At 33.1% G+C, this 14,507-nt stretch overlaps 1 protein-coding gene across 4 annotated transcripts; it reads right to left on the reverse strand.

The window, feature by feature from the left end:
- Positions 1-1,990: 1,990 nt before the first annotated feature.
- Positions 1,991-12,020, reverse strand: LOC143051928 (zinc finger protein 862-like). 4 transcript variants are annotated; one of them, XM_076224914.1, is made up of 8 exons: positions 11,220-12,020; positions 9,217-9,429; positions 5,568-5,714; positions 5,020-5,288; positions 4,642-4,759; positions 4,124-4,247; positions 3,629-3,891; positions 1,995-3,312 (listed from the first exon to the last, which is right to left on the reverse strand). In XM_076224914.1, the coding sequence occupies exons 2-8, from the start codon at positions 9,248-9,250 to the stop codon at positions 3,203-3,205; spliced, it is 1,065 nt and encodes a 354-aa protein (XP_076081029.1). In that variant the 5' UTR covers positions 9,251-9,429; positions 11,220-12,020; the 3' UTR covers positions 1,995-3,202. The 4 variants fall into 4 exon arrangements, with proteins under 4 accessions (XP_076081027.1, XP_076081029.1, XP_076081026.1 ...); XM_076224912.1 differs by lacking the exons at positions 9,217-9,429; positions 11,220-12,020 and adding an exon at positions 6,463-8,692 and having other exon boundaries at positions 1,991-3,312; positions 4,157-4,247; XM_076224911.1 differs by lacking the exons at positions 9,217-9,429; positions 11,220-12,020 and adding an exon at positions 6,463-8,692 and having other exon boundaries at positions 1,996-3,312.
- Positions 12,021-14,507: the final 2,487 nt, after the last annotated feature.

The raw sequence follows: 14,507 nt of genomic DNA on the forward strand, positions 1-14,507 counted from the left end.
AAAGCATGTAATAAAATTTTGCAAATTTTAAGAGAAAAAAAATTTGTCCCCAGGGGTGATTTCCCTCCTGTTACCACTGAGTTTTTTTTACTTGTGGAAACGTTTACAAGACCAATAGTTATTTTCCCATTATGTATTGTGAAGAGCATCATTTTCTGAATGCATTAGTACAAAGAAATAGTTTGAAAATTCAAGCCCATCCAACGTAAGAATTTATAGAAAAATACTTATTGGTGTCCTATCCTGTTATAGCCTTTTCTTACACTTTCTGAGAATATTTTTAAGTGTGCACCACAACATTAGGTGTGTTTTTATATCATCTTTTTAAAAGTTATATGTCACAGGAAATACACTTACATTTAATAATGTGATAAAAAGGACAAAAACTATCGGGTAATTCCTTTCTGTTACGTTCTGTCATGTTACCTGATAAAAAGTAACAGCATAACCATCATCAGTAACAGGAAGGATGTTTAAGACATTTTCACAGAAGAATCGAAAAGTTAATCTACTATATGCCAACCATTTCATTTAATACAAGTTACCACCACCATATCAAATAAATTTCAAAATAATATACAGTATATTGAATAAAAAAATAGGTTTTTTGCTTTTGATAACAGCAGAGAACATTGTGCAATTCTAGTATAGTAGATAGTAACAGAAAGGAATTTATATTAGCATTTTTCATTACCTAGGCAGATTTTTCATCTTGCAAATACAGTTTCAAAGAATAAATGACATTGTTTGCTGTTATCTTCCAATTGTGACCAATCTAAAATGATGTATTTTTCTTAAACTTTAAAATAAAGCAGAAAAATCCTTTCTGTTACCAACTCTGTCCTGTTACCGTTGTCCTGTTACTCAAGATTCTTTCATGTTACCGACATATCTGACTATATTAAAGTATATTTCTAAACCTTTTGTATTGCAAATGCTAAAATCAATAATTGGCATTTGATAAACTATTGCAGGATATACTAGTAAACCATAAATAGTGTCTGAAACTTATTCTGTATTCCCAATAGAAACTTTTTTAAATTGATTCACTTTGGTAACAGGAAAGAACTGGATTTTTTTGTACTAATTTTAAAATTGCCATTGTTTCCTTTTTAAACAATTGTTTGAATTACAGACAACAGTTCCTAGATCCCCAATGCGTGTTCTTCGATTTGTGCTATTAAAATACCCGGTCTAAAGAATTTTTTTTGGTTTTTTCTTATTGCCAAAAACTACTTTTTCAGATATTGTCTCATATATATTAAGTACAGGTCCATGTAAGAATCAGGCAAACAGTGATAAGTCCATGTTGGCAAATTGATCAAATTTCATAGTCTAGATATGGATTTACCCTATTAGAACTTGAATATGATTTTTTTTTTTTTTAAATTATTTTTGTGTTAAAAATATTCATTTTCAAATTTCCCCTTGATGGCCGCTAAAAATGAGCAAGAAAAACTACAAAAATGCACGTTTTTAAAGTAATTTATCTTGCTTAAATAATAGAATTTTTGTTGCAAGTTTATACTTTAAATAGAGTTCATATGTATAGTAATATGAAAACAGATTAAAAATTGATTTCAAATATTTTCTTCCCTAGCAACCGTAACCATGGAAATGTGATCAAAATGAATTTTAGAAAAATGCAAATTTCATCTAATTTCATTATATTTTTTTAAGAAACAGCAACAGTATACACACTTTTATTATATATTCCCTTTTAGTAGAAGCCCTATAGAATAAATCGAAACAAAAAAAAGTTTGGAAATATTTTGCTGTTGTAGGTGGCAGCACCATCAAAATCGTCAATTTTTCAGAGTTATTTAAGATTTTTACGCCCCATGTTGATCAAATATAGGTGAAATATTCACTTATGTCATGCCAATTCCTATACATATGATATATCAGGGTTTAAAGGGTTAATATTTTGCATTTTGAGTGGAACAATATATAGTTTGTTTGTGTATGATTGAGGAGGAGGGTCGCTTGAACTATTTCCATGGGGAAAAATGTTATGATTTACATTAGTAATGAGCCAAAGTCCACAATAATTGTGTTGTTATCTTGCAAGCATCAACAGAGTCTGAATTGATATAAATGAAGGATTTGATTTCTTAGAACCAAATAGTTTTCTCAATATATTGATCCAAATATCACACAGCACTTTAGTGTAGAAATTTTAGCAAACGATTACTATGTTTTGTGTCTCCCACATTGATTTTTTTTATTTAAGATGTGATAAACATGTACTCCTGCAAAATATTTGTTTAGCATAGATGCCAACCCCCTTTTGACACAATCAGTAACAAACTATCAAATTTTCCGTATTTTTGAAAAGTTTTCAGTAATCATTCATAAACGTGCATTTACCAATAAAAATTACTGACGAGTGGTTGCAAAGTGATGTACACTAAAATTTGTCATTTAACATGTTGTCTGTAGTATGTATTCCATTCATTAATTGTTCAGATGTTCTCGACTCAAACATTTTTGTTTTGTCAAGGAGAAGTAGAGAAAGGGGAAAAGCTACTTAATAAAATGCAAGTTTGCCTCTTCGGAAGTCAGTTAGTTAACAATAGGTTAATAACTCCCGAGAAACCGGAAGCATTACATTGGCGTTTCCTAAATACTGGACCAGGACGGAAAAGTAATCATAAAAATCCGCGTTTTACAAAATTGAACGTCGATGATTGGGAATCCGTAACTATTCGACTTTGACCGTAATAGCGTAGTTTTTATCGCAAAATCGGAAAAACTACGGAAAAATCGTAATGGTTGGCATCTATGTGTAGTTCCTGAGAAAAATGTGACGAAAGTTTCGTGGGACGGACTGACTGACAGACGGACGGACTGATGGATGGACTGACGGACGGACAGACAGCGGTAAAACAGTATACTCCCCCTTTTTTAAAGCGGGGGTATAATTTAAAGCGGGGGTATAATAATTACAACAACTTTGGACTATAATAATTTGCATGATATATAGTAATTAGTTCTCTACAAAGAAAAATAATTTATGCTGTGTTGTGTATTAGAATTAAGATATTGCAGAAATTTATATCTTTGCTGGTTCTCATTCTTAAAAGTATTTATGTTTTTTTTTTAAATTACAAATATTTGAATGCTTTTATGAACTATGTGATGTATTTTAAATACAATAAATACCTGGATGTCTTGACCAGCAGCTGGTGTATCAATCTCATCATGACCAACCACAACAGTTTCTTGGTCGACTGTGTTTGTTTGGAGTGTCTCGGTTAACCGTGATGGTCTGGAATAGCCAACTCTCCTTCTTCTGTCTGAAGGGGTAATCTGAAACAGTACAAATTATTCAAAAAAAATAAACAGTGTTTGTCAGAAATTTTAATTAAGTTTACAATTATTCAGACTAATATGTAATCAAAGAGGAAACTTAAACTTATTAAAACTTTGTCTTGAAAGAGCTTAACAGCATGGGAGAAAATACATAAGACATTAAGTATGTGTTTTAAAAGGCATACAATGATACAGTGAACTGAGGACAGTAAGTATTGAAAATAAGTAAACAGGAATAAATTCAACTTTGAGCTAATATTATCCAATTTTTTCTGTCATGCAGACAAAAAAATAATTTTGAATGAACAATTACCATCCAGCTTTGGGTCAAACTGCTCAACATTAGCAGTCTCAATTTCGACTTGGATCAAGTCCTTCAATGTGTCCATCTTCAAATGACCCCGCCTCTTGCCTTTGCTGAGTTTGGTTCTGCTGAATATAGTTTCGTTATTGACACTTGTTGGTGGTAGACTGAGCAGAGCATCTATAACAAGCTTTATATTGTCAAGGCCATCCCTGAATGTTTCAAACACAGATCCCCATGTCAAGGCACCATCTATAAGTCTGTTACTGTACCTAAAAAATTAATACACAAAATTGTAAATATTCAATATCAGACATATATGGATATTTTATTTTTAAAAATATTAAGATGTTCAAGGCAAAAAATTGGAGTAAATGAATACAGAGTTAGGAGTTGTTTACCCTATAGGTAACATTAAGCTAAAATTAGTTTTTATAGAATAGAGAATGGAAACATTGTGCCAAAAAGACAACAACCCAAACAATGAGCAGAAACATTAATTACCTTTGATATATTAAAGATTTCAAAATGGCCCACTCTGTGTTAACTTCCTCTATATCCATGCCTGACCTTATTAAGGTGGACTTGAGATTTTTCTTTACAAGATGAATCTCATGGTCCCCATACTCTATAATGACAAAAAAACTTATTCATTAAACATGTTAAAAAATGAGAAACATATTTTTGCTTGCACCATAAAACACAATTTGCTTATAGACTGAGATATTGATGATTACAGGTATTTATTTAATTACTTAGGGCTATTCCAGAAAAAAATGTATGGGAGGGTTGGAAAGCAGTTTTTGTCAGCACCCACCACCCAGACAATTGTAATTGAGAATTATAGTGCATTATAGCGTGAAAAGTTGCTCTGATACCCATCACCCATGTATTATTTTACAAAGTGCCTTCCAACCCCCCCCCCCCCCCCCATACATTTTTTTCTGGAATAGCCCTTATTATAACCTGTACAATCAAAGACAGTTATGCTATGACATATATGCAATTACAAGATAACTTACTTGGTTTGCATATTTTTAGAACTTCTGTAGTTGCTTTGATCTGTGCATGTCCATTATACAATGTTAGGTTCTGTTTCTGCAGAATCAAGGATAGTCTGTTCAAAGGTGATATGATTTCCTAAATGAAATGCAATTAATTAAAATTCAATACATATATAAGTTCGTCATATACATGGAAATTTAAATATGCAGTTCATATTCACATTCATTATTTGTAAAGCAGTAATTACATTGTACATATAAGAGTAGTAACAATTGTCAAAAATCAAAACAGACATGTCAAGATAAAGAAAACCAAAAATCAATAAAGCAATCTTAAAAATATTTTGACTTCTAAATGTATGTTTTTAATAATGATTTATTATTCTACATGTATACCTTTAAATTTAACATGAATGTGACAACCGCTACATCAGTTAGAATTTTGGTAAGTCCTTCAGCTTTTGGATTTTCATGTGAAGCACTTTCTAGGTGAGCTTTAAATCCCCTGTAACCTTTGATAATAACATTTATTGCTCTAAGCATGTGTGGCATCCAACGAGTTCCTCCTACATGGGTTGGAAGTATTTTCTTCATGTTAAGTGCACTGAAAGCTCGTTTTAAGGCTTTCTTCTGTTTGGGACCTCTGCGGTACAAGTAGTAAAGACCTGTAAAATAGTTATTTGAAAATTTGACTTAAGACATCTTCTGTAAGACAAATTTATGTAAATAAATTTACATGATTAATAAATAAGGGTACAATGTATGCCATGGTGTATATGTATAAATTTTTGACATTAAATTGCTATACATCAATGCATGACATACATTGCATATGCATACATGTAAAATATAATAAGCTAAATGCATTAATTTGAATTGAATGAACTAGGACTTTTTAATCATGATAATTATTAATTGTTTTATTGCCAAACATAATAACTTACCAAGAAGAAGAGTTATGGTTTTATCATACAATTTAGATGACTTAATAGCATCCTTAAAGCTTAACTCAACTCTGTGAGCCAAGCAATGAGTAACAACTATTTCTGGGTTTTCTCTTTTCATCAAAGCAGCCACACCATTTCTTATACCTGAAAAAAAATATGTCTTTAAAACAAACTATTTTTGTAACATTACATTGACATTGTACATTAAATTAATTATAGACATATACTGTAAAAATGTTTTAATTCCTTTAACATGTTTAGAATTTTTTCAAATTCTATATGTTTACCACGGTCCATGTTTACTACTCTAAATCAATATGAAGGTCTAGATTGAGGTTCTTTCATTACACATGTTTCAGTATAATATTCTTTTAATTGTTTAGGTCATTTGTCTTTTCTTTATACCCATTATTTTGTATTCTTTATATTATATGAACATGATGAATGAAGGATTTCATGTTTATAAACTAGTACGTACATACACTGTCACACATATAGCTACAGAGAACATATACATATTTGCTACGCGCCAAGCACCGGTGAAAATAAATAACTGTATCTACACCTCATTATTTTATCTATATGGATAAGAAAATGTGGCATGAGTCAGAGTGTCAATGAGACAACTCTCAATCCAAGTCACAAATTGTAAAAGTAAACCATTATAGTCATAGTACAGTCTACAACATGGATACCATTTTTTCTACTGTAAATATAAAAAAGAAGATGCGGTATGATAGCCAATGGGACAACTATCTACAAAAGACCAAAATGACACTGACAGTCATTAACAACTATAGGACACCGTACAGCCTTCAACAATGAGCAAAGCCCATACCAACCCCATCCACATTGTATATTACATAATAAATAAATTAAAAAATAAATTTACCTTGCATGTTTGATGCACCGTCTGAGCAAAAGCCAATAAGTTTACTCCACAGTTGGTTGGTATTGTCCTCTGAATTTTCAAAGCAAACAGCTTTCATGTAATTAAATATGTCCTGAGATCCTGCAGATTCAGCAGTACCCAAATCTAAAAACTTTTCAATTATCTTTCCATTTTGGGCACTTCTTACCCACAATGACTCATATTCATCCCCCATGAAGTCAGATGACCCATCACAGGTGAGGCTCAGAAATGGTGTTTTTTTCAAAAGGTCTCTGGTCTCCTTTCTGGAAACACTGGCTATATTTTTGACAAATTCACAGGCCTTTTTGTCATTCAGGTAGCTATTGCCAACATCAAGACCTTTAGCTTGATCCAGTTTACATATAACATTATAAGTTTTAAAGCTTAGATGATGTTTAGCAACAGCATGGGCATTACGAAAGAGAATGCTAAGTCTGTCATATTCAGTTTGTTTTATAGAGTTAATGGCCTTTGCAGACAGTGAATTCTGAGGAAGTGGCCTCTCGGTAACAGATGTTGCACTGATGTGAGGCGAACTGACTTCATGATTTTGGATGGTGTCAATCCTAAAATTCGTACACCCAGATACGAATTTCCCTCCCTTTCCCTGCTCCTTACAGTATGTACAATACATAACGGAATTCTCATTATCATACTTGAGCCAGGGACGACCGTCCGTCCAATGGGTTTTGAACTCTCTGACGCGCTTGTCCTCGTATTTTTTCTTTGCTTCTGTAACTTGGTCGGAAATGCGAGACGGTCTTTTTGGTGCCTTTCCAGGTCTCGCACTATCCGACCACCTCAACAATGAAGCCATGTAACGATGTAAAATTATGTGTGTACTTTTATCTTTCGATATGAAAACAAAACTGGCACCACTTCTTCATAAAATTAACGGTAACCAGTCACCGAGGTCGTCCTAATAACCAATCGTCTAAATACACAAGATGTCAAGCGGACAGTTACGAATTAATGTCTTCCGATGCAAAAATGAACATTTTTTTTTATTTTCTGTTATGATTATATTTTATTTAGTTTATGCAACACAAATTAATCAATAACTACCGAAATTTGAAATTTTGAAAACACGTGGTACTGACCGTTTTTGCGCTTTTTTTTATTTATTTTGAACAATCGGTTATTAGGGAGACCGTAAAAACTGGTTTACGCTACTTTTGCAAGGAAGTGAGTATCAGTTTATTGATCTCGATGGCGTTGTATTAACACATTCGGCAGTTAACTTACGGTAACGATTAAAAAAGTGCACACAGATATGCACTAGACCGGTCGGACTATCGGCAGTGTACTTTTACTAGTCCGAGCTTAATTAAACTAGACACGGGCTTCAGGCTACCGCTTAACGTCACAGACTGTGTTTATGTGTTACATATTTGTTTTTCTCTCATTATTGGTTCATTTATCAGGCTGTAAGTTTTCTCTTTTGAATTGATTTACCTCGCCATTTCCAGGCTTTTTATAGCTGACTGTGCGGTTTGGACTTTGCTCATTCTTGAAGGCTGTACTGTGACCTATAGTTGTTACTTTATGTGTCATTTGGTCCCTTGTGGAGAGTTGTCTTATTGGCAATCATACCACATCTTCTTTTTTTTATAAACAAGGGTTAAACTTAAAGCACCTCCACTATGGCATGGGGCATAAAATAAGTTTATGAGTATACATACATGTATGTAACATTTGTACATTTGTACATCTAAAATTATATCAAGGTTATAACAAAATGCACCCAAATTTTCTTTAGAAAAAGAGCAATAACCCTTCAAGTGTTGTCTGATTAAATTTCTTGTTAGAAAGCTTTTGACATGGTGAACAATTTTACTACTTTAGTTTTCCCAAAACTATAATTATATTATTTTATAGATATAACTTAAATGATATCTCTAGGTTGTTTTTTCCAAAGCAATGTCTCAAGAAACATATGTGCTTTAATAAAAATAAAGATTATAGCTAATTTCCTAATGCATGAAGGGCAAGACTTTTTTTACTTTGTTTGTATATTGTACAATAGTAATTTAGATAACATCCAATTGCTTTTAACCATTATATTTACAGGTTTACGTTTGCCTATATTTATTGTATGAAGATGTCAGTCTTACGTTGTACAAAGCTTGGGTAAACGTTTCAAAATAAAAATTCTACTCTACAAGAAATTAGCTGTAAGATGAACATTAAACTACTGTCACTTAGCATGCTTAGGGAAAACGTAAAAAAAATCAATGAAGGATAATAAACTTAATTCAAATAGTTTGGGGTGGGGGTAAAAATTGCTGCAATTTTGGGGGTAAAAATTGCTGCAATTTTTCTTTAATTGAAATGATTTTATACTTTCCTGTGATCAATCTATTTTTCCCAAATTAAGTTAAGAGGAGAGTAAGGGGGTCAGTGTTTATCCTACATTGAACTTTTGATTTCGACCCTAATCATGCTAATTCTCAATTGTTGTCTTCTGCTTTTACCATGTAAAATTGAGAAAGGAAATGGTGAATATATCGAAGCGACGACCACCCGACCATAGAGCAGACAACAGCTGAAGGTAACCAATGGGTATTCAATGTAGCGAGAATTCCCGCACCCGTAGGTGTCCTTCAGCTGGCCCCTAAAAATATGCATACTAGTACAGTGATAATGGACGTTCGAATTATACACAAGAAACTGAAATTTTAAATCATATATTTACTTAGCACAATTTTTTCTGTAATATACATTGTATGTTACCTGTTCTTTTACTTCTCTTACTTCTTGTAAGCATAAGTTAACCAGATATGTCCACAGTGGTACATGTAGCATGCTGCATTATCTGATAGAAGAACAACGTCTTACTTTAAAGAAGTTGATATTTATAGTCATTATAAAATTCTCAAGAAGTGAAGCCACACACGACCAATCCTTTTCACAGATCGATTCTAAAACATGGGTGAAAATTGTATGCTGAAAAAGAAATGCACAAGACAATTTTTATAGATGTAAATTGATACTGAATTCATTCCAAATAAAAGACTACATGTACATTTATTTATATTCATTTCATAAGAATCTATTCCATTAGAATCTTAAATCAAGGAATTTTTTGTTTTTTATAGTTAGTGTGATACATGTAAGAACACAATGAAAAATTATATAAAGTTCCAATTGATCATGTTTTATATATATAAAAAAATTGCTAAACAGTCTCAAACTCAGAACAACCTTATACATGTTTTACAAATACAATGAAATAAGCATATTTTGGTTTTCCCGTTTGAATGATTTTACACTAGTAATTTTGGGGCCCTTCATAGCTTGTTGTTCGGTGTGAGCCAAGGCTCTTTGCATAGATGCCAACCCCCTTTTGACACAATCAGTAACAAACTATCAAATTTTCCGTATTTTTGAAAAGTTTTCAGTAATCATTCATAAACGTGCATTTACCAATAAAAATTACTGACGAGTGGTTGCAAAGTGATGTACACTAAAATTTGTCATTTAACATGTTGTCTGTAGTATGTATTCCATTCATTAATTGTTCAGATGTTCTCGACTCAAACATTTTTGTTTTGTCAAGGAGAAGTAGAGAAAGGGGAAAAGCTACTTAATAAAATGCAAGTTTGCCTCTTCGGAAGTCAGTTAGTTACCCAACAATAGGTTAATAACTCCCGAGAAACCGGAAGCATTACATTGGCGTTTCCTAAATACTGGACCAGGACGGAAAAGTAATCATAAAAATCCGTGTTTTACAAAATTGAACGTCAGACTATGCGAAATACGTCGGACCGTCGGACAAATCCGGTGAATAATGGATCGGTCTGGTAAAATTTTGTTGAATTCCGGTCCGAATGTCCGGTGTTTTTTTTTATGGAACATTCTAGCAAAATTGCCAAACGATCTCAAATTCATTTTCATCTTTATTATTCACCACAGCGATGTTTGTTTTGTTCAACCGCTAGCTTTATGCCGAACATCGACAACCAGTAATGTGTAAATCCGGGTAAAAACATATCTGACTGTCAAAAACAACAATGGATGCCATCATTGGCACAACCGGAAATGTAAATAAAACCGGATCAGATTCTGGGAACGGATAAGGATAATTCCGGGTTTGCCGATTTAAATACAATAAATGAATAAAAATCCAAGCAGATCACAAAATTTAGCTATGAAATATAACCACAAGAATTGAAAACCAAAAGATATATGAAAAAGAAAGAAGAAACAGGAAATAATATTTTATACAGAAACTCTAAATTATGTTTAGTTCACAAACATTGTCAAAATCCAATAAAATGGGACATTACTCTTCACTGAAATGCATTCAAGCAATTGTGCACAACTTTCATAACAATATCCCCTCTTGTTACATCATTTTGTTTTAATTTTTGCATTTCGGGGAGGAGTAGGGCACAACAAAGTCATACATATGTTTGTTGTTTTTTGTCGGATAATATACAATTAGATGTAAAAAAAAATTGGTCTGGTAAAATTTCATTCGGTCTGGTAAAGCTAGGATGCTTACCAGACCGAATGTCCTGTAAAAATAAAATTCATTCGCATAGTCTGGAACGTCGATGATTGGGAATCCGTAACTATTCGACTTTGACCGTAATAGCGTAGTTTTTATCGCAAAATCGGAAAAACTACGGAAAAATCGTAATGGTTGGCATCTATGTCTTTGTTGAAGACTCCAGTTGGTATTACTTATTGTGCAAACAGAGTGTGGGGACAGAGACAGCATATTGATTTACCTGAAAAAAACACATCTCAGTGATATCATAATCAACTCTCCTTCATTGGCATTGTCCACGGCTGGTTCGTGGATAGTCTGGCAACCTCCATGCAGTCTGAGGTCTGTCAATGCCGCGGCGTTATGTCTTCATTACATTCAGCGAGCTTTCGTACACTTTTATCCTGATTACATACAGGATTAAATCCCACATGAATGGGTTAAGACAGACTTATACTGCCCTTCATGTCTGGCGGGACCATCTCGTCTGCCATTTGTTATTGTTGTTGTGCAGACTACGCGCCTTTTTTTTAAAAGAGGTAACCAAGCAAGGGAGATAAACAATACGGTGAATGACGCGTTTCGATGACTTTACTTTAGTGAATAACATTTTTCAAAGAAAAATTTCCAAACTTTTTATTCATTGAAAGAGAAGATATGTATCAACTGATTTCAAATATAAAAAAATTGTGTGCTAGGCATCTGCTGTTTACAGAAAATCAAATATATCGATGTTGACCTACTTCATGTACTTTCAATGCCATTACACTGCTGTATATATGCGGACGGCGAATGCATTCAACCTATTTTTTTCAAGACAAATATGGCATACATCGATGTAATACTATGGTTTTGTCACTTTTATAAATGATTACAAAGTTCCCAAAATTTCACCATATTCCGTGTTTATGGACTTATCAGTTTTTATTTGATTTGCCTCTTACACGGACCTGTACCTCTCTAAAGAACAGCTTGCAGTCTTCAATCCTATTAATGGTAAAAAAAGGATAAATTTTGTAATTTAGCCACTTGGTAAATGTATATACACAGATAAAGTCAGACGGAAGTAACTATTTTTGCGCCAGTTTTTTTCTATTGAGTCATATTTTCCTCCTTTCTGGGAGCACCCGAAGAGTTGTCACAAACCAGTTTAAGGGAGCTACCATTTGATTTTTATGGGGGGGGGGGGGGGGCTAGGATGAAAAATTGTGTCCTGCCTTTTTTTTATTTGTAATCTCTGTCCTGCCTTTTTATTTTTCAGTCTATTCGGTCCTGCCTTTTTTTCTTAGCTTATCCTGACTTTTTTACAACAATTGTCATCCTGCCTTTTTTTTTTTGCCAAGTTACTCATCCTGCCTTTTTTTTTACTCAAAATCCTGTCCTGCCTTTTTTTTTAAATTTCATCCTAGCCCCCCCCCCCCCACCCCCCCCCCCCCCCATAAAAATCAAATGGTAGCTCCCTAAGCTTTTGTGCATAAAACTTTTCGAAGAGACACGTTTAAATCATCGTAAACACTTTAAACAGGTCGGGACCACTACCTTACAATGTATATCATGGAAATGCATAAATTAGCATACTTATGTTCTCGCACATGTAATTGTTTATTTACATGTGTCGCAATTTATTTTTACCTAGTTTTTTTTACCAATCCAGTAAATGAGTCACAATGCATGATGGACAACTACGTGGTTACAATCAACCAAAACACGTGTTATTTACTGAAATACAACACATTTTTTCGTGCAATGCGGGATTCACAATTTCGCTTAGTTTTTTTTATTTTGTGTATCCTCATTTATAGTTCGTGATATAAAGTATTCGTGTAATATTATTTGGATGGGTACTATTACTTAAACAAGTAATTTGACCTTTATTACGAATATTTGTAATATAGACGAGTAGAAAGTATTATTGTTTCGACTATAACATCTATGTTTCGGCAGACATAGGCAAGTTAAAAAAAAAAAAGGAAATTTATCAAATAAATAATCTTTATTGCAAAACATGAATTCCTGGCGGGTTAAAATGCAAACATATTAGTACAGATAAACAAAGCAAATAAAATTAACAAAATGTAACACTTCTTTCCGTTATGATCTAACAATAAAAGGTTACATGCAGCATCATTTCACTATCTGAATTGATATTGTCAGTATCTGACAGGTCGCAAGGAAATATTAACGGAAAAGGGTTGTACCTATATACCGACTGTACCTCTTGAGGTGGTTTGAAAAAGATTCTTATTTGAATCGATTATTTTTTGGTGTAAACGTTTAGATTGATTGCGATCGATCTTTTTTCCGGTGAATGTTATAGTTAGATATGGAAATAAAGGTCAGATCGTAACCCGAATAATCCAGTCGTTATATTACGATCACTTCGATCACTCCATTAACTCCTCGAGAAAAGTAGTGGATAGAGGGCGCTGAATTATTCGAGTTAGTCAGATCGGTGCTTTTTATGTTATAGTGTAAACGCACTGGATTAACTAAGACGATCTTGCTTGTGCAATGTAAACGCGAACTGGTCATTTTGAGATCAATTCAAATAAAGATCGCTCCAATTTCGTTGCCAGTGTAAATGGGGTGTAAGAGAAATTGGTTATCAGAGATTTAAAAAAAAAGACTTCTGTTGTTCACGATTTAAAAAAGATAAATGCATAACATAATGGTTTGGTTTCGGAAAATATGATAAGCCGTGTTTGATTTATAGTGTTTCAACAAAATACTTTAATAATTTCTCGTTACATTGAAGGTTGGTGACCTTCTGCTGTTGTTTTTTCTATGGTCGGGTTGTTGTCTCTTTGATACATTCCCCATTTCCATTCTCAATTTTATCAAGTTAAAAGAATACACGACATAGGTCGTCAGTCAGCTTTTATCAATGTAGGATTTTAAACAATTACACATGCAAATTACCTCAAGTATATGAAGGTTATAATTAAACATAATTTAACATCAAATATCTATCATCATTACCATATTCTCCGGATTAAATATCTTATTAAGACAAAAACTGACGAGGTAAGGACTGTCACAGGAATATGTTGAGGGTATAAACTAGATTTTTTTTTTTAATTTTAATTTAATCATAAATAAACAGATAACTCTTCTAATATTATGATAAAATTGAGAATGGAAATTAGGGAATATTTCGAAGAGACAACAAGCAGAGAACAGCCGAAGTCCACCAATGGGTCTTCAACCGTCAGCGAGAAAATTCCCGGTGCACCCGGAGGTGGTCCTCGACTGGCCCTTAATACAATTGTGTACTAGTTCAGTGAAAATGGACGTCACACTAAACTCCAAAATATATAAATGTAGTAAAATTAAAAATATACAAGACTATCAAAGGCCAGAGGCTACAAAATCCCATGCGGTTCCAGTTCCGATCAGCATACTACTCTACACTAATGTAGACTAGTTTGTGATATCGAAAATCCTTGGTGTAATAACTTTTCAGTAATACAGAGATTTCTTTCGTTGAAATTAAATACGCTACACGAGCGAATCGAACAAGTTGATATAT

The sequence above is a fragment of the Mytilus galloprovincialis genome, chromosome 11, assembly GCF_965363235.1.
Source record: "Mytilus galloprovincialis chromosome 11, xbMytGall1.hap1.1, whole genome shotgun sequence".
Lineage (NCBI taxonomy): Eukaryota > Metazoa > Mollusca > Bivalvia > Mytilida > Mytilidae > Mytilus > Mytilus galloprovincialis.